Source organism: Ascaphus truei, chromosome 6 (assembly GCF_040206685.1).
Source record: "Ascaphus truei isolate aAscTru1 chromosome 6, aAscTru1.hap1, whole genome shotgun sequence".
In the NCBI taxonomy this organism is placed as follows: Eukaryota; Metazoa; Chordata; class Amphibia; order Anura; family Ascaphidae; genus Ascaphus; species Ascaphus truei.
In genome coordinates this window covers 96683154-96704905 of record NC_134488.1, presented here as the reverse complement: position 1 = coordinate 96704905, position 21752 = coordinate 96683154, and the positions used below count along the sequence as shown (strand labels likewise).

General features: G+C 41.1%; 1 protein-coding gene and 1 long non-coding RNA gene across 11 annotated transcripts in view; one reads left to right on the top strand and one right to left on the bottom strand.

Annotated features, from left to right (window-relative positions):
* The first annotated feature begins 4667 nt into the window (after positions 1–4667).
* Positions 4668–13842, top strand: LOC142497457 (uncharacterized). Its single transcript, XR_012802261.1, has 3 exons — positions 4668–4815; positions 5896–5962; positions 11906–13842. It is a non-coding gene; the product is annotated as an uncharacterized LOC142497457 (long non-coding RNA).
* Positions 13350–21752, bottom strand: part of EPN1 (epsin 1) — a 65077-nt gene continuing 56674 nt past the window's right edge. For all 10 annotated transcript variants that reach the window (XM_075605261.1, XM_075605264.1, XM_075605258.1 and 7 more), the window contains 2 exons: positions 19556–19789; positions 13350–18819 (listed from right to left, as the gene is read on the bottom strand). In XM_075605261.1, coding sequence (XP_075461376.1) covers positions 18431–18819; positions 19556–19789 — 623 coding nt within the window. In that variant the 3' untranslated portion in view covers positions 13350–18430. The remainder of the gene's footprint in view (positions 18820–19555; positions 19790–21752) is intronic.

Sequence of the window (21752 nt, the reverse complement as noted above, 5' to 3'; positions counted from 1 at the left end):
ATAAAGAACTCAGGCTCGTATCACACAACACTAAGGGGTTCAATAATCCGACCAAACGCAGGATCGCCTTCAGGGATTATAAGCGTAAAGGGGCAGAAATCCTGTTCCTACAAGAAACCCACTTTTCCAAAGATAATTTCCCCAAATTCTTAGATAGAGACTTCCCGACGTACTTCTTGTCCTCCGCAAAGGTCAAGAAAAGAGGGGTAGCTATACTAATTCACAGAGGAATACCGTTCTTACATGACAGGACCTTTATAGATAAGGAGGGACGTTACCTTATAGTGAGAGGGACAATTCAAGGGTTTCCAATTACCTTAGCAACAATCTACGCCCCGAACGAGATAGCTCCGGGTTTTTTTTCTTCCTTCTTTGGAAAACTCAGCAGAGTAGCCAGAGGCAATATCATTGTCGCGGGGGATCTGAATAGAACGTTACGGGAAGACCTTGACAGATGTACAGCTACTAAAAATACACACAGACCCGACGTACTAACACTCAAACAGGGAATACGCGACTGTCAGCTACTCGATATCTGGAGAGAACAACATCAGAGACAGAAAGAATACACCTTCTACTCACACCCACACGACACATATAGTAGGATAGATTACTTCCTTGTATCTAACAGAATGGTCCCTGGGGTCTCTCATACCGAGATCCATGATATTTCATGGTCTGACCATGCATCTATAGAGCTGCGATGCACACTAATCCCACTAGACAGACCCAGAGCGAACTGGAAACTAAACGAAATTCTGCTGAAAATCCCAGCTCTACAGCTAGAAATTGAGCAAAAAATTTCACAATATTTTGAGGAAAATGAGGGGAGCGTGGCCACACACTCTACACTGTGGGAGGCCCATAAGGCTACCCTCAGGGGGGTCATTATGAACCTGGCCGCTAGACGAAAAAAGGAAAGAGAGAGTAAAATCTTGAAGCTAGAGGACCAGCTAGCGAAGCTTTCCTCTCTTCACAAAAAAGACAAAAAAGCCCACACATTGACTCAAATACTAGCCACCAAAACAAGTCTTAACCTCCTCCTCTCCGCCCAGGCTGAGAAGGAATTGGCCTGGTCTAAGCGGAAATTTTTTGAAAAAGCCAACAAGCCTGACACACTACTTGCCAATAAGCTAAAAAATAAGCCCCCAAATAACCACATTCACGCGATTCGGAACCAAAATGGGGACCTTACATCCATCCCAGCAAACATTGCGGGAGAATTTAAAAAATATTACGAAGCACTATATAACGGAGATAAGGTGACCCATAACCCCAAAACAAAAGAAGACCTTAAGACCTTCTTGAAAGAGGCACATTTACCCAGTCTGAAGAGAGGCGATAGGGAGGCACTCCAGTCGGATTTCACGATGGAGGAACTCTCTGGGGTCATAAAAGCGCTAAAACCAGCTAAAGCCCCAGGGCCAGATGGCTTCTCGAATTTATATTATAAGAAATATTTAAAAATCCTAGCTCCTCATATGTTGAAGCTATTCAACGAAATCTTAGCAGGGGCCTCATTCCCAGCACAAATGCTCCAAGCTTCAATAACAGTGATCCATAAACCCGGAAAGGACCCGGCAGACTGTAAGAGCTACCGGCCCATTTCACTGATTAATTCAGACCTCAAAATATATTCTAAACTTATAGCCAACAGGGTGGGTAGCGTTCTTCCCGGGTTAATACACACAGATCAAGTAGGGTTTATCGGAGGTAGACAAGCGGCAGATAACACCAGGAGAATCATTGACCTAATTGATCTGGCCCAAAAAAGAAAAATTCACTCCATGGTGTTAAGTCTAGACGCTGAGAAAGCCTTCGATAGAATAGACTGGCCCTACTTAGCGGAAACACTAAGAGCATTTGGCTTCGAAGGACGCCTCCTGCAGGCCATCTTGGCGCTATACAAAAACCCCACGGCAAGAGTGAGATATCAAGGGTCCCCATCAGAACAATTTGAAATTAAAAGCGGAACTCGTCAGGGATGCCCGCTGTCACCTTTATTGTTCGCTTTATGTATTGAGCCTTTGGCGGCACATATCAGAAATAGCCCAGATATCTCTGGTATCCCACTGGGAGACCAAATGCACAAAGCCGCTCTTTATGCGGATGATGTCATACTCACACTAACCAAACCCCTCACCTCTCTCCCTAATGTATTTAACATACTGGGTAAATTCAACCAAATTTCGGGATTTAAAATCAATCAGTCCAAATCTGAAGCCCTCAATATTAATTTACCAAAAGAAGTCGAAAAACTGATTGACCTCAATTTTCAATTCAAATGGCAACCCTCCGCCATCAAATATTTAGGGGTGTATCTCACAAGGGAGTACAAAACACTATATAATGCAAATTTCCCCAAGATCATAAAGACGCTGGGGGAGGATCTACGAACCTGGATGAAAGGGAGCATATCATGGATTGGGAGGATACATAGCGTGAAAATGAATCTCCTCCCAAAGATGTTATATCTCTTCCAGAGCCTCCCTATTCCTTTAGTACAGGCAGACATCCTCTCCCTCCAGTCAAAAATTATGAAATTTATCTGGAACGGGAAAAACCCAAGAATCAAGAAAGGAATATTAAAACGTCCTACAACAGGCGGAGGATTAGCGGTGCCCTGCTTGTTGGCCTACTATAAAGCAGCCCAATTAGGGCAGATTTTCCAATGGCACACAGACCCAAGCTTACGGAGATGGGTCGAATTGGAGAAAAGTTGTTGTGCACCAATTGAACTCCACAATTTAATCTGGCTACCCAATACCGGGGTACGCAAGATGAACAACCTAACACAGACCATGGTCAATTCGTTAAAAGTCTGGGGGGCCACGAAATTCAAATATAATCTGACCACCAAAACATCGCTAATGACACCAATAGTGGGTAACGCAGATTTCGCTCCGGGCCTGAATAGCAAAAACTTTCTAAAATGGACACAAAATGGATTGTCCCGACTACTAGATCTGGAGAGCAGAAAGACCATACAATCATTTGAGCAAATTAAATCCTCTAAGAATATCCCAAACAGCGAATTTTTTAGGTACCTCCAGATCAGAAATTTCTACAATAAGACGCCAATTCGACCGGCGCGAACAAATTTTGAGCAGCTGTGTTCTAGAGCTACGGACACAAGGGGACTCACATCTAGAATGTACAGGGAAGTGGTCTGTCAGAAGTCGCCTCTAGACAACAGACTGAGTTATATGAGACATTGGGAATCCGATCTAGGCGAGACTTTAGAGGACGATGAATGGGACGAAATTATTAAGGCGGCAGCAAAAAGCTCAATCTGCACCACATTAAAGGAGAACGCATATAAAGTCCTTATGAGATGGTACTACACTCCGACGCGCCTAGCGAAATTTGTAAAAGGCTACTCCCCTCTCTGCCCTAAACAGTGTGGGGAGCCTGCAGATCTCCGACATATGCTGTGGTCTTGCACTAAAGTGGCCCCTATTTGGGAACATATCAGAGACTGGATTCAGCGGATTCTCGATTTAGAGATCCCCTTGGACCCGTGGCTGTTCCTCTTGGGCAGGCGGATCCAGGGTATATCGAATGCGTCGCATAAATTAATCGCGCATTTCGCCACTGCCACAAGATGCGAGATCGCAGCACTATGGAAACAGCAGGAGGTACCAATTATCCCAAAGATCAAAAACAGAATTTGGCACGTCTGCCGGATGGAACAATTAACGAGTTTAGTTAATGACACCGGCACAAACTTTCTAAAAGTCTGGGATCCATGGTTGACCCAGGCAGACATCCCCGGAGTGGAGGCCACCTCAATCCTGCACTAATTAAAATAAATGCGTTCTCCTTTGAGGTCAGATTAGACAAAAAGACATAGTGACGCGCGGAGAACAGACCTTTACACGGCCCCAAGATAAGATAACTCTAATACTAAAAAGAACCCATAGGAGGACCCGCCACATATAAACTCCTTGGTTTTGGCCTATCATTAGGGCCGAGACACAAAGAAAAAGACACGATTTTGCCTGGCCATCCACCCCCCCCCCCTCCCCCACCCTCTTCCCCTGTTTCCCTGTCTAGTTTGTCTAGTCCTGTATGTACAGCCTCAAATGGTTGAGTCTCAGAGGCAATATGTTATATGTTTACTAAATTTGGAAAGACGATAATGGGCTGTGGAATAATGGCTGTATATGTATTTTTCCAATAAAAAATTTAAAGTTGAAAAAAAAAAAAAAAAAAAAGGGATTCATTTTGTACCATAGAGTTTTGTTAAAAGGCCCATTACATAATGCGTGGTAGAAGTGAGCGATATCTCCAACCCCTCCCCCCAAGAGCACACAATTGCAGCGCTAGCACAGATTAATGCAAAATTCTACGCGTCAACATTAATTTGTATTCCTAGCGTTATTTAATGCCGAGGTAATGCTTATTTGGTATATGCAAATAATATTTAATATTACAAACCTCTTAGGTTTACGAAATTCTTAGTAAATATGGTACACAAATTAAAGTTAGTTAGTCCCTGGGTGCAGATAGGACAAGGCAGGTTTATGGAGCCGAGACTTGAATGTGCTCGTAAGTGTTTGAGTAAATATGATGAAATTGTACAAAAAATATTCAACATTTGATCATGCTCTTTTTTAAATGCAGCAATATTGATTTTTTTAAGACAATCTAGGTCCAAGTTTCAATGGACGTTAAGTGTACATCTTCACCATAAAATCACCTAAATCCTAACGGGGAATTTCCTTTTTACAGAAACGGAGTCTTACGAAGTTACTGAATGTAAAACCTGCTTAAAATTTAAAGCCGCTTGTTACGATGACATAATATGTTCAGGTATGTTCAAAATGTTCCTTTTTCTGCACTAGAAGGTCCAATCTTTTCTCATGGTAAAACAGACCAAAAACAGGCAAGTGTATCAAACATACCATGTATAATCATGTGGCCAAATGTGAATACCTTCTCTAAATCTTCGCAGCTTCGGAATCACCCACCTTTACACGGCTCAAGATGCCCGAAAGCACGACCTGTGTGCCTCCCTCTCTCCCCCAAAAAACAGCCTGTACTGCTGCTGCTTTTTTATATATCAGATTTTATTGAGACTTTAACACCAAACACGGTGTACATCGGCCTGCATATAAATCGACATAGTTATGCTATAATACTTGCATGTAACAACAAATAAACAAAAAAGAGGGAATGGGGGGGAAATGGGGTCTGTCCTCCTCTCTATCTTCTCTCTCATCTTCTTCTGTGCTTACATTTTTTCTTGGGCTCCGCTCTAGGCACTTCCTCCCGCGTGGCCTGTAGCTCTGCAACCCTGCTCTACATCCCTCTCCTAAGACTCAATAGCCCTGTGTCCCAGCTCCTGTGGGTCAGCGGAGAACGCTATTCTGTTTCTGACATTGTCATAGCAAAATTGAAGTACCATCTACTCCTGGAATGTCTGTCTGTGCTAGCCACAAGACTTTTAGAAATTTAGCGCCAGTATCATTAACCAAACTCGTTAACTTTTCCATCTGGCATACAGACCAGATTCTGTTCCGAATTGAAGCAATAGTTGGAATTATGTTCTGATGTACTGCTGCTTTAAAGCCTTCTTTGAGCATCTTCGGCATGAAGATAAAAATGTGACTTGCCTAGCATCACTTGATATTGTCTGGGTGTCTCTTATAATTAGATTAAAAAAAATCAATATTAAAATGCTAGTAGAAAAGCAAAATATACAAGTTTCTAAATCTTAACAAAATGTTTCAAAGCAAGCCAGTGAAAGATAGCCGCATATTCCTATCTGAACTCACGTTAAAAAAAAAAAAAAAGTAATACATAATTCTTTATGGACAAGTATAAAAATGTCTGCTGTCACGTACCACTACACTGTCAATCTTACATTTACTATGTCATTTTGTGTCTAAGGAGTCAACATGGTCCTGGTGGTAGTTCTCATCTTTGGAGGAATAGCTGTGATTGCGGCTATTGGTGGGTGAGTAATGTAAATTAATTTTGTATTACCTCCATGGAAAGGGAGGAAAACATCCAAATGTAGTACTTCAATACAGACGTCCTAAATTCACTGCGAATGACCCTTTACATGTTACTACAAAGAGAATAAACATTTAAGTTATCCAGATAACAAAAATAACTCAACCAACTCTTAGGAATAGTGTAACATCCCTTACTCCAACAAGCTCACTGGGTATGAATCCAGCTGCCCGAGTGATTTGGTGTATTCATTATTAAATATTCCACTCCTTAGCATTCGCTCGTTTGTGAAGTTTCTCTCATTGGATGCAAAATTTAAACCAGTTCAGGGCTGATGTTATTTTGACAGAAAAAAATTGGACAAAGGTTATGCCAAGAGATGTAGGAGTTTCTTTGGCACATGTATGACAAGCAACTTATTCTCTGTATAGCCACATTCCGTGCTGAGACAGGCAGAGAAAACTGAAAGATACAATAATGCTAATCAATGCCTATCCAAAATTAATACAGAGCAGTCATAATTAGCACAGCCAGTTATTGCAGCATGAGAGAAAATGATATGAAAAAAGGAGACTTAATTTCCAGAGGTACAGTGAATCTGTGTTTGGTCAACCAAAGTCTTGATGATATCTCATGATTAGCAAATAAAGTGTCCAAGAGTGCAAAATCAAACCAAACAGTGCAATAGGTTTTTACCTCCAATTCAAAATACAAATAAGTGAGCTGCATCTTCAGTAACACAAGCAATTAAAATTTCCTTTGAACACGAAGATGGGCTAGAACTGGGCTCTTCAAACGGTCACCTGCAGACGATACCTAGCCAGTCAACGTCTTCCAAGTGGCCAGGGGACCACTCCCCTCCTGTCTCTCTGTCCCCCATACCTATCCCCAGTGTAGAGGGTTCGAGAATCCTAGTAAGCGAGCCTGTCTCCTATAAAGCAGCTGCTTCCTGCCATTGGGCCGTTCAATATTTAGTTTTATTCTGTACTGCTACAGACTAGGTCTTAGGCACAAGGCAGTATTAATCTGTGCACAAACAGAAAGCAATTGACTGGCGGGGGCAGGAAGAACCTCTGCTTTGTTGCTACAGTATTCTATACTCAATCTTCCCTGTAGGAGAGGTGTAGAGGTGGCACAGCTAGGTACTGCCAAACCCTTATGTCTCGCATCACAAGTCTTTTACGTACCCTCACCATCCAAACAAGCTCCTTCTAAAAAAATGTTTTAATTAATATAACAAACACCCCATTGGTCTAGACCAGGGGCTCATTACCCCACTACACTGCCTGGGATCCACCATTCCAATTATTTTTTCCCATCCACTTCGAGACATATCAAACCCCTATAACAGGGTGGAGAATGAGGTAGTATTGAACCTCCCAGATAGGGAAAGGACAATGAACGTATTGCTAAACCCCTAGCAGATGGGTAGTGTGACTAGGATTTAAAATTAATGTTCAAATCGTATGTATCCCGGTCCCCTAACTTCTCGGTCCGGGGCACGTGAAGGGGGGAGTTTCCGGGAGCTGCCAAGTGCCACCAGCGCTGCTGACAGACCCGGATAGGAGCAGGGAACCCAGCAGTATAGCTAGCATGGCGAGCGGGTTGCCAGAGCTCCGCAGTGGTGCCGCCATCTTAGGTACAGCTTGTGCATGCGCAGGAGCTACAGGGCGCATTCGCAATGGGTTAAAGCACTGCGGCAACCATCTTGAATAGGGCTCCGCAAGGGACTACAGTTCCCAGCAGCCTCTCGGGCTGCAGATCACATGTAGGCACAGAGCCAATAGGGCTGCCTAGATCTCGGCGCGGAGTGATACAACTGGCACGCTTGAGGGACCTCGCCAGTCGGAGACAGGGACAGGTAGTGTCCGGGTACCAGTGGCTCCCGGACTAGGCCTAGAGTTACCCCACAGGCCCGACCATTATTAGTTTGTGGCTGCTACAGGGAAGGCCCCGAAATAGGGACACTTCCATCATAGCATCACCCATGTTAGTACACCAAGGACAAGACATTACGGGATGCCTGTGGTCTGTGACCAGATCCAGGCATATACATCAGAGACTCATGGTGAGACCCATCCAGCAGTTCACCCCACGCGGTGGATTGGAGCATGCAGAGTGGAGGAATTCTGAGGGACCTCACGTCGGGGGGATCAGACGGATCCTTCTGTTCAATCGGTGGTACCTTGGTACAGGAGTGACCAGGGCGGTAACGTGCACCAACGGTCCACAGGGGTAGCGCTACTCCCTACACTTTTGGGTGGGGACTGGCGTTGTGGAAAGGACACTTGTGATACTGGTGCCACCACACCCTAAGTAGTCTTGGGATACTTCCCGGTGTTATTGTGTGTACTATGTTGCACAGCTGTTTAGTATAATCTGCATGCTCAGTAAATTTTCCATTATCATACCCAGTGTGTGTATTTACTGCTGTATTGTCCCGGGAGGGGCTATCCTACGGTGTTAGGATCCTTCACAGGTGGAGGTGCTGTGTACTAGCGAACATGATCACCCCAGGCTCCCTTCGGCGGACGATTAGGCCTTCTGTAAGCCCCTCAGGTATAGGCAGCACAGGTAGTTTCCCTTAAAGGGGGCTACACATACAAATTGTAAAGAAAGTTGTGGAACAAATACGAGCTGCTATAATACAGGGGGTTACAAGAAGACATCTATCCCAGTGACTGGTCACAGATCAGAAAATTAAGACTAAAGAATCTGGGACGCACCCTAAATCAGCGGTGCGCAAACTGGTGGGTGCGAGACTGAGTGCAGGTGGAGGGCACGCGGGGTATACAGATGCCCCACGCGCTTCCCGAAGGCACTTAAGTGCCGGGGGAGCTGCAGGGCCTCTGTAAACCTAACTTACCTTGGCTTCGGCGGCTTTTCACACGCGTCACCATGGCGTCATCATGTTGCCAGAGCGGGGGTGAGGTGGGGCACGTATCTGAGGGAACCGCAGGGAAAAATTTTGCGCCCCCTGCCCTAAATGATTAGTCAGAGAAGACCAACAGTAAACTCTAAATTAAAGAAAGATAGAAGACATAGGGTGAACAAAAGAAGAGAACCAAAAAATATCAAGATATACTGGCCCCAGACTTTTGCTGCTGCTCAGCTGTAAGAAGATCCTCATAAAGGTAGGTAGAAGCAAGTTAACAGCGAGCGCAGAAAGAGAAAATAAAAATGATAAAAATGTATCGCGTGTATTTAATTACTCCTAGCAAACATATGAGATGAATGCAGAATGGGAGATGGATACAGGGTATAGGATATAAAGAAATAATAATAGTCAGATTAATCACTCACACGGCCATGTGTGAGTGGCCTGCGCATATGTTGCAGAGTTGGATGACTGCTGTAGCACACTTTTTGATAACTCCTGGTACACGTATGATGAAAACAGCGTGAAAAATAGGAAAAGGGTGAGTGAATGAGGTATGGGAAAAGTAATAATATGCAAATGTAAACACTCACACGGCCATGTGCGAGTGGCCTGCACATCTGTTGCAGAGTTAGGCCTCGTTCAGGGTGCCAGAGATAGGAGTTGGAGGGAGGGAGGGCGGCAGTTTGCTGGGCTATGTGTGTTCATCCCCAGCAGACTGTTTCAGTTGAGGGGGCGGGGAGGGGGCGGGGCTACAGACGGGAGCTTAGGGATCCAAGTTGCAGTCATGAAATCATTCTCAAGAATGATTTCATTGGCTGCCGAGGTCCCAGTGACGCTGCTGCAGCTTCAAAAAACGATTTTTTCGTTTATTGAAACTGTAGCCAGCGTCAACTCCGGCCTTCGGAGACAGGGCAGCTGCTACCCTGGCAACCAGTATTCAATTTGAATATTTTGTGTCCCACGGCAGCACGCCCTCCCTCCGAAGCCTGCACCCTGAACGAGGCCTTAGACAACTCTGTTGCAGCATGCACTTCTACGGTTGGACACCAAACTTCTAGGTTTTCTCTGTGTGTCTCAGGAATAGAGACAGCAGAGGTTTGTACCAAGAAAAGGGGAGACTTGGGAACACACACACACACACACACACACACACACTTTTAACCGTGATGACTTCGGGTGCTCTTCTATTGCAATGCGTCCCCTCAGTATTATGGTGACCGATGGAGAAGTGATGTAAAAAGGTCACTATTCATTACAAAAAAACAGATAACTCCATATACACTTGCACTTCATAATGCACGATCAGATCAGAAAATGGAAGACTTTTGCTGGTTGCAAATTGCAACCATTCGAAACAAAGCTTGTAACATCAGAAAGAACAGTGAATCTATTAAAGTGCAGATTGCAAGCAGAAGGCTAATTATCCACTTGCTGTCACTTTGTACATGGTGGTTGAGTTTACCAGTTTCAAATGTGAATTGACAGATGTGTTCACTGCAAGTTGCAGCAGCTTCTTGTACAGTGTTAAATGGCCACAGTTGAATCAACTGTCCTTATGAGAGCTGTATTAATTGCAAACGCCAAAAGTTAAATTGCAGTGTCAAAAATCTGAAGGCTAGTGAATAGTGTTACATAGGTAAAACAGAAGCCCAATTGGGGTCCTTGTAATTACTGAATACAGTGACAGTGGATGGTTCAGAGTCTGTAACGGAGTTCCAGTAGTTATGCTGCGGCCATTTGACACTGTGGAAGTAACTGCTACAACTTGCAGCGAACAAATCTGTCAATTGGGCTTTTAAATTCTGATAAACTCAACCACCACGTACAAAGTGACAGCAAGTGGATCATTAACCTTCTCCGGCTTCACCATCATTTCTGATGTTAGAAAAGGTTTCGAATAGTTGCAATTTTCAACCAACAAAAGTTCTTTCATTTTCTGACCAGTGACCAGTCACTGGGACAGATGTCTTGTAACCCCCTGAATTATAGCATCTCTTATTTGTTACCCACCTTTCTTTATAATTAAACATTAATTTTAAATTCTAGTCACACTGGCCATCTACTAAAGGTTTTAGCAATACGTTCCTTGTCCTTTCCCTATCCCCGGCCGTAACCTGGTCACCAAATAAGACATCCAGCAGGTTCAATACTACATCATAATAATTCTCCACCCTATTATTGTGTATTATATAGTGTGCACCGAATTGGGGGATTTTTGTCTTCCCTCCATATTTGCTGGGAGACTTGTTTGCTTGTTGATTCACTATTTCCCCTAGTGCACCTACCTATTAGCGGTTGAGTGGTTACAGGCATACCCCGGTTTAAGGACACTCACTTTAAGTACACTTGCGAATAAGGACATATCGCCCAATAGGCAAACGGCAGCTCACAGGAGTCCGTCAGCACGTCCTGAACAGCAATACCGGCTCCCTACCTGTACCGAAGCTGTGCGCAAGCGGGGAGACTATGGAGCCTGTTACAAATGCGTTATTTACATCAGTTATGCACGTATATGACGATTGCAGTACAGTACATGCATCGATAAGTGGGAAAAGGTAGTGCTTCACTTTAAGTACATTTTCGCTTTACATACATGCTCTGGACCCTTTGCATACGTTAATCTGGGGTATGCCTGTACTTGTTTGTTTAGAGGAAGTAGAACACAGGATTAATAAGCAAAATCAATAAACGTCAGCCTCTCACATCCTTGCAATGATGGCACTGCACATATGTACAGTAATATGGCTAATTTACAAAAGCAATGGGATTTGTTTCCTTTGAATAATCTGTTGCAGTTTGTTGCATGACATTTTAATTAAGTTTTGCAGCTGGAAGATTTCAACAAATATCCCTCATCAAGACCAATTTTAGCTATAAACTGCTTTGACGGCAACACATTTCCTATCAATATAAAAGCACTTATAAGTGAGGTTTGGGGTTTGCCTCGATTTGCACGGCAGGGCGGCTTTATTTTCCCTTTAGGACATTTTTCTCAGATCACTAAAACTGCCACACATTGTTGATCTCTATGCAATTCATGCATGTGATGGGTCTCTTCTGCAGCTTTGCTTACTGGAAAAAAAAAGAAAAATTAAATAAAATGACAGCTGACAAAACAGCAGATACACCAGTGACTTAGAAAGATGAAAACAACTCGACAATAGACCAACAACTGTAGCACAATGCAAATGATGCATGAGACAACTTGGAAGAGAACTCAGAGGAGAAGGCTACTCAAAGTCTGATATGAACGGAGAAATACAAATAAACCACTATCCATGGGAGGTTTCTTTATTTGTATATTTTTTTTTTTTTTAAGAGGCTAGTTTGGCTGAAAAGATGGGGATATTAATTTTGTGTAACTAACATATTTGTGTTTTAACGACAATCTCTTCATACGATTACAGGAGGAAGGATACTCACGTTGGCATTCCTGAATGTTACCACAAGTGTCTTAGTTGAAAAGTATTTAGAACTGTACTCTGAAGGCAGGCAAAATATGATCTACTTTATTGTTCATGTATACCGGCAACACAATAGCAAATTAACATCTCCCCCCTCTACTAGCCGATTTCACTACACTTACACATTCCTCCCATTGCCAACTCAACCGTGCTCTCTAGGCTCCATGGCTCAAGTTCCAGGATGACTGGTGCACGACAAAAACTCACGACGTGGAATATTGTCTGAAATCCAGTGAAAATTCCCAGTATCTGGAAAATAATCTGTCAAAACGTGTTGCATGCCACGGTGGTGGCAGCCAAGGGGTTAATAGGTGAAGCATGCAATCCTCTTGTATTTAAAAGCCATGTTCCTGGTCTCTCCCCTGTTTATGCGCTCTGCTTTTTATTTTCTGTCGTCATTCTTTATTGTGAGGAAGCACTTTAGAGAATTGGGTCTTTATAAGGTTTTTGGTGATGTATGGATAGTTTTGCGATTAGTAAATATGAGCAGCAGTCCAAGCTGATAATTAACCGATAAAGATAATTAGCCAAGCTGCCGATCTATCGGTTCTCCTGTAGTTGATCGGTGAAGATTCAGCTCGGGGGTTCTATAAATGTCTGTCAGTGCAGCTGAAGAGGACCAAAGATGCAAAGTTCTGTGGGGAAGATCATGTGACCAGGCAGTCACTAGATACAATTGGTGCACTGCTAGAGAGGACAGGGCTCAAAAAAGGGGAGTGCCAGAGACTGTTTCATTAGAGGAAGGGAATGTGACTTTGTAAATGGTTGCTATAGAAACAAAAATGCTTGTTACATTATAATGCTTGTTACATTATAATACATTAGAAATGTTATTCAGAGTCGTTTTTTTTTAAATACTATTTTCTCAGTACAGAACCGATGAGGAAGGGCGAGGAGGGGGAGTGTTTATTCCTTATACAAATTAAGTGTTGTAATATTACTGTATTGAGGTGATTTGGGTGCATTAGTAGCCAGTTTTTACGCAGCCAAATAGAATAGGGTCATTTTCATTACATTAATAAAAAGTCACAAATGTTGTATAATACATTATGAGAATTTGTTTTATTTTCCCCAATTCATTTATCATATTATGCATACAAGTATAATTAACAAATAAAATAAAATCACATAGTATGATAACTTTTTGTCCTGTATTTTCCAAAACATTGATTGACTTCTTTAAGCTGTTCTCTTCTCTCCCCTATTGCCCTGCCCACCCATCCCAGAAAAAAAGGGTCACAGGTATAGGGATTGATGCCGGGATTCAACTGGATCCAAACATGTATTTTAAAATGACAAAAGGAGCTTGAGCTACCAAGTCCACTTCCGATCCCCAAAAAATGAATTATAAAGGTTAAAGAGCAAACTGCAAACCCTTTCACTTAAAAATAGCCACTGTAATTAAATAACCACACTACTCATCACCTTGCTGCCCATTCCCCTAAGCCCATCTTGCCCCTCTTGCAGTCTTTACAGAAGGTGTTTCTATCAGACATTATTAAAGAGCACAGAAAGCTCTGTCAATACGTTCTTCACCTGACTTTGCAAACAGTTGGGACAGGGCTATAACGTTTTGGCAAATATAAGAAAAGCAAGGAGGCCTCCGCATAAAACCAATGGCAAATCGATTAGAATTAAAAAAAAGACAAACTGAGGAATGTCGAATGGTCCTTATTGCAAATCCCTTTAGGTTTTTGTTTTGTTTTTCCCTTTCAGATTTTATTGGGTTTTATTTAAAATATATAAATAAAAATGTGTGCCTTTTGAGGAAATAGAAGTTGCGTTTAGAATAAGCACATACAAAAACATTTTCTTTTTTAAATCAAGGACTGAAAGTTATACCCCTCAAAAATCTCTTAACGGACATGGCAAGACAAAGTTTAATCAGTCTATAGCTGTTCCCGTATCCATTTGATTGGACTACACTTTATTAACTTTGTGAAAACCTAGACATTTTAATTCATTGAGCCTCCAAGAAATAGAAGTAGTAGTCGAATATTATCACTATATTATTTTATCTTCACCATACATTCTACAGAAATGTCCTTTTCCTGAGTAACAAGGGATGCCCTCATAGGATTAGTTTAAAAACAAAGGCGTTGTAGGAAATGGAATCCTGTTGAGAACAATAAATTATGTACATTTTTCAATAGAAAACAGAATTGACGTACAGTGGAATAAAAAAATGGCAAAGGGGAAAAAAATGTCTTCAAGTTTTGCACAAATCTAATGGCATAATACCACTGTAAAAATAAAGTTATATTTTCATTAGAATTGGGTTTGACTTCATTTTTCAGAGATTTCATCTTCAACCGTGCATTTACTGATTCAGCTCTCAACTTCAAGTTACTTTTTTTTCACATTCCCAAGACTAGAATCCTATTTATTTTTCATGCCTTATTACCAAAATGGTTTGTTTGCATTAGAATTTGTAAAGGGGCTACAAGCTCCCAAGCTTTCATTGCAGCTAAATAAGAAACAAAATGGATTCCCCCCACCCACTAAAACAAGCCTTGTTAACAGCATGTCAAAAGACCACAATGCCACGCCATTAAACGTTTATACCGTAGAAGAAGTTTAAGTTATATTACACTGCATCTCACTGTTTAGGCAAGACATTTGAATTGGGAGAGCTCTTAAAATTAACTAACCCGTAGAAACAGAACCCCCCAATTTTTCATTCCACTTTGATTCTGAGAGACAATGAGAAATATTCAATAAGCAACGCCATAAGACAGCTTCTGGGAGTGCAAGAACCTTATAGTTCATTCGTTTGAATGGACCAAAAGAGGTCTAATGGCATAGCACAGCTTCAAAAATATGGGCCTATATGTTGTTCACAGACGTTCTTAATGCCCATTACAACTATGAGATCTGCTGAAGATTATTTATACAAGGAGCTTCTTCCCATCAAAAGAATGTATTTATTAACTAGGGAACCTGTAAATAAACAGGGGAACCAGCACACGTTTCATACATTCAAATCATGAACAAATAAGATTCCAGCAGACTTTCACACTTTAGCCGCTCTTTCAGAGATCCCGTTCAGCAATGTTGAAAGTTTTCACTACAAACAGCCCCAAGTGTAGCTCCTGGAAACGCAACTCCACGATTTGGTCAATAGGCATCCATTAGAACAGTGCATGTTTTGTAAAGCATGACACAGAAATGCTCAGACGGGAGTCATAATGATGCAGTTTGGTAGTTTAGTGTTATCTGCACAACTGTATTACCCTATCGCTCTTGAAATGGTAACTCACTCAGTTTCTCCAACGCTTTCTTATTCTCTAGTTTTTTTGCAAAACATCTTATTTTAGAACACAAAAGGAAAGATTTCCGTCTACAAACCACTGCAGATCCAAACTGCTTCAAAATCAAATGTTCCAAAGCAAAAGCATGCACTTCACCTAGGGTTAAAATTGTAATGAGGATCACTCTCTCCAATTGCAAAAACACTTTTACATACAGCATAACATTGCGTGGCATGTAATCCCAAAATGTATTTTCCAGGGCATCAAATACATGGCGTCAAACATTGCAAAAAACGGCTGCAATCCAGAGCATGAAACGCTTGCATCTTGTTTTCTTCTGTGACCAAAAAATATATATCTTAACTGGATATTCGTTAGTAGTTAATCCCTTTTAAAAATTGCCAGATGAACCAAATGCGGATAAGAGGAAAGCAGTACAAATATTTAGCTGTAGAAGATAGTGATAATTCTGAAAACCAAGACCTTCTCTGATGCAAGTTTCCAGCAACTGGTACAGTAATTGGACAAGAGACCATAGTCTGGAAAAGCTAGAGGTAACAGTTTCAGTAAAGCTTAACTAGCGTAATGTCAATGAGATGATATAAATGTTTTGTTGGTGCCAAAAACTATTTCTATAAAAGAAAAATGCTTGAAGCCTAGCTTTAAGCATACTGCTTTGTCCCACTTCGCTATAAAGATTACAAGTCTTGCTTGGAACTGAATATATTTTGTATATTCTGTATGCTTAATACAGACCCCCTGGACTGTAATTTTGTAAGTTATATGAAGTTTGAAGGACCTGTGTTACCATACCATTGCTAAATGGTTTAATAGTTGGGAGATTATTCACTAAAGCACAGCAGTGATACTGTGCATCAGGCATTTCATTTAATGGTTAATATCTACTGTAGCTGTAACAGCTACCACAGTTCTGCAAACAACCTCCTTAATGTCTTACGAATGTTCATATATTTGCTTGAATGCTCCCAAAACCAAATAGATAGATTATGAGGATCAATTAAAAACGTATACAAAAATACTAATGTGAATTAGTTGTATTGGCAAAGAGAGTGGTTGCTTTGCAGTGTGCTGCAGGCATCTCTGACAATAGAAGGGTTAGTGAAGCGTTTGGTCCTGATCTTACTATAGAAGGTATACACACATACCCAAAACTAATACAGAAAAAGAAAGCTAAAACTAATAAAGAAAAAGAAAGCTAAAACTAATAAAGAAAAACAAAAGCTAATGTGTAAGGGGTATTGTAAATTAAATGCATTTACACGCTGCTATGCCATATACAGCCTGAAAGTTCACACTATTCAGTATATTTACACACCAGATTTAAATGCATCTATTTTATTTAAGCTTCCTGTCTTATTCCTACAACTTGATTGAAACTAGCTATTTAACTTTAAGGAAAAGAAGTTAAACACAAACAAGTGGCCAGGGAGAAAGCAGTATGGTTTAACTTTAGGCCACCAGCTGCATGCTCAATCCAAATCATTGACAGAATTCATGCAACACCAGTGCTTAACTGCTTCCAATACAGTTCAATGCTTTATACTGTAGGTCCCACCAGCCACAAGGGTGATACAACACCTACAAGTCAATCAGGTTAGTAATATCAGCTTCTGGTTGCAGTCCTCAACTGTCTAAATATTACTCCAGACACACCAAAAATAAAGTTTTTTGATAATCAACATTTGTACAATAATATAAAGGAAAGGTTAATTGCACTCTCCCTGCTTTGACTTTATTCAAACAGCTATCTTTTCTGATGAGGCCAACGTAAGGTATAAATGCATATTGCATGGTACTGGGTGAAAAGTACACCAAGCAAAAGCCAGTGTATTAAGTAGTTCTCAAATTAATCAGAGATGGTAAAAACCATAATCACAGATTAGATTTCTAATGTGAATGGGAAAGGATTTGCATCTTTATAGATTTAAGGCTTTGAATTAAAAAGCCACTCAGTCAGCATTCATGAATTCATCCTAATGAATAGAGAATGGACCACAAAGATGAAAGTATGTCCTCCAGAACAATTAACGTAACATAATATAGATAAGTCCATAAGTCAGACAGCTCACTTTTTAGTGTTTCAGCTATAGTTTCAATATATATTTCTACACAGCACTTAATTTTAACGACAGACCAGTAACACAGACGTACTCTAGTGAAGGGTCTGTATTTATGGGAGCAAATATGAAAAACTGTGTAGACCAACAAGTTTTTAATAACTACGGGATGGATACCAAAATTAATGAACAATGTCACCCGGATATTCAGTCCAGTATGTTTCTGCAGTTAGTTTTTAATACTCGAAGGCAGGTTTTTTTTTTTGGGGGGGGGGGGGGGGTAAAATGAGGTCCTTAACAGTATAAGAAAATGCACTTTAGTATGGAGAAACCTTAATGCCAGATGTGAAGTAAAAGGTGCAACGCTTTAGGTTACATTTTGGGAGCCCTTTGACAGCTACAGGTCAAAAGCAAACAAAACAAGCCACAAATAATGTGAAGTACTGCTTCTTAATGCAAAAAAGGACAGAAGTGGAACAGGGAAAGAATGCAGACAGCAAGTTCTGGCATAGTACTAATGTTTATCAATTAACCTGCAGAATACACATTTATGGTCTTCTAGTTTATTTAACAATGCCTTTCCTGTACTGCTCAGTGGATTAAATACTATTTACTGGTATTTAGAGGCACAGTGAATGAGAAGCAGGAATCAAACATTTCTGCTGCTTAAATGGGTTTGCCACAAAAGATGTTAAGATAATGGGGACTTTCTGTGGTGGTAGTAGTATGAAGATACCATTCTTGACCCATCACCCCTGGTCATCACCACTACAAACTCAATGATCCCACACACTATTATAACAGGAAAGGGTTAGTACTTGTCAGAGCCTGTGCCGATAAATTCGGGACGAGTGGTTGCGTCACCAACTGCTGCGGTGGCATCATGGAGGGCAAGCCCATAGCAGGTAAGCCAGGAGCCACTGCAGCACCTGGAATGCCCGTCACTCCACCAATAGGCTGCATTCCAAGCATTGGTGACATATTGGCTAGAGGAATTCCAGGGGCCAATGGGGACACAGACACCATGGGAGAGACAGAACTAAATGGAATGGCTGCAGGTGTAGGGCCCGCTGGTGTAACTGGCTGTCCCAATGACATCACAGGGCTGGATCGAAGCTGGTTCAAAGTAAGAGATGACTGTTGATTGGGTTGGAATGGATTTGTCGTGGTTGTACTGGTTGCTCCTGAGGGTAAGGGGGGGAAATGAAAGGAGATATTAGGTTTTGTGTATATACATTGTGGTGCATAAAATAAGATTGCATTTCACATTCAGTATGCACAAGAGAAATGTTCATAAAACACATTCTTGTATACTTATGCCCTTATTAATCTGGCTGTGTATATGTATCCAAGTGCTAAGCAAAAATGTAAAAGAAATGCAATAGCTTAGTCTCTTGCTTTTTACTATAATCACAAATTCAATCTTAGAATGGTGGCATATTCTCATGCATCAACTTATAATAATTGTCATCACTCATTTTGAGTAATTACACCATTTAACCCCTGCAACTACATCCTTTTTTCATGTATATGTTGTAGATTGTCAAATAAGCGCACCACAAAACACAATACGTTAACATTGAACAGGTTATATAGCATTTTTTTAAGTTGATACATTGCTGAAGCCTATAAATCGGATATTTTGCTGTGCTACTTGAATATTTGTCTGATACTTTGATGTTATAATTCAGTACATAAAATGGAAATTATCCGATATTTAGAACCGTATATATATGAGGACTCTACAAGATTTACAAAAATCCTCTGACTCTTACAAGGAATTTTTAGCATCTGGTGCTTTAAAGACTGAATAATATCTTTTACACTTTTGGAACAAGCTTCGATTTGGAAAAGCTGCTAATCTACCAAGTTAAATATTGTTCAGAACGGTATCTCATTAAGAGCCAAGCGATCTGTCACCTGTAACAAGAAAGGGGTTGGAGGTCTTTGTGTTCTGTATGGTGGGTTTGGAGATGAGAGAGTCCAAATCTACTAGGGCAGCGTTGGGTCCCAGGAAGGACTCTGGAGTTTTTCGAGTAGGTTTGTAGGATTCGGACAGCGAGCCACTCATCATTGCCATGTCAAAGGCATCGGGGCTCCTTGATCCCAGCGAGCGAGACATAGGAACTTCTCCAGCCAGAAGATCTAGTTCACCTGAGGAAAATATTATACACGCTGAAAAAGCAGCATAAACAAAAGCACCTGAAGATTGTACCTAAAATAACCCCAAAAACGCAAGACAATCCAAGCATATCTGTAAGTATTCCTCCTCCGTACAATGCATTGACACCTGTATTTCAAGCAGCCCCTCCCCACCCCCCCTCATGTACTGGAGCTGAACCAGTCAATCTGAACTGTGCCCCCCTCCCAGTGCCCAATATAATTGTACTTTTTTGGTGCCAGTGTGTACAATATATATCTATACAAGATAGACACAGCGACAGGGTCACTCTCTCTCCAGATGACGTTGCAGCTTTGTAATGCTGGTTGCCAGAGCAAGGGTGATCCCCGGTACAGAAAAACTGGTGATATCTCGGGAATTGGAGAGTTCTTGGAGTTTGGACATCACGGATCAACTCCGAGGGACCCCTCAGTTTAGGGGGAGACACATACCTACCCAGAAAAAGAAAGTAGACTGCTGCTCTAGACGCAGGCTACAATTAATGGACCGAGAAATACCTTTTTTGTTTTCAGACTTCCAAGAATGTTTGTATGTCTGCTTCTGACAAAATAATCAGAACAAGTCTGCCGAAAATCAGATTTCTAAATCATGGCTTTATAATGTACTAAAATCAGTCGACAGATGAAGAGCCAACAAAGAAATGCAAAAGGGTGCCATTGCATATATAAACAAATCAAATCAAACCAAAAAAAAAATTAAATGCATTTAATATTTAAGGGCGCGTTTTCAAAAACAAACTCAATTCCTTGCATCGGCCAACAGAAGGTTTGTGGGATTTGTCCCACAGCATCAGCAAATGAAACAAAGCCTGCAAAATGAATAACCATTGCTAACGCAGTTGCTGAATTTACAGGACAATCCCCTAAACATTACCCTATGGTACCTAGCAAATGAATCTTTTTTTACACCTCTACGATATGCATAACCCCATATGTCTGTTGATTAATAGACAAATATTTCTGAATTGCTTGATATGACACTTCCACAAACTTTAGTTTTGACCTGTGGTGGCTGAAAGGTCACAAGCTCGTCGTCATAACTGTAAGGGGAAATTTACAAAAGCATTCGAGGCCTTATGCTAGAGATGCACACACTCAATTTTATATTTAAAAAAAAAAAAAAAAAAGTAAGCACTAAATCGAAACCATTATTTCCCAGGAAGGAAATGCTAGTCATTTTCTATCTCCAAATTTCTCAAGCAGACATTTTAGGAGTGATACCTTATAAGAAATAAAAGGTGGTCACAGCTTAAATGGGAAAAATAAAAATAAATATTCAAACTAAAGTAATTGAATAGGTAACATTTTTGGATCAAAACAGCAGTTTGGTTTGAGTAAAACTTTCTATTGCTGCATCTGAGGCACACTTCTGAGATTAGGGTGCCTGCCACTGGTCCGGGCACTAAATTTGCAGATAATACCAGTGTAATACCAGTAGTGTTTTCAACCAGTGTTCCTAGGAACCCTTGGGTTCTCTGTGCATGCCTAAAGGGTTCCCTGCATTTTTTTGGTCATTTGAAAACTATGAAACACAGAAGAATTTATAATGCACCTGATCACAGAGTTGCTATTAGAGATGGTTGGGGGTCCCCCAGAATTTCACTTAACCCAAAAAAAAGGTTGGAAACCACTGGATTAGGCAATAACTGGCACATTTGGAAGCAAAGATATGAATGGAAGAGCCAAGGCACTATGGATTTTTAAGGGATTTATTATGTCAAAAATAGCACAACATTTCGACCTGCTCAGAGGTCTTTATCAAGTGACTGGCATGCCAGGACATAAAAAAATCCCTTAAAAATCCGTAGTGCCTTGGATCTTCCATTCCTATCAATGCTTAGGATTTCGTTAGACAGGTTTTCCCTGACCCAGGAGCACCGGTATTCAACTGCAAGTATTTTGCTTATTTTGATATACTTATGAGGCGTGCAGCACG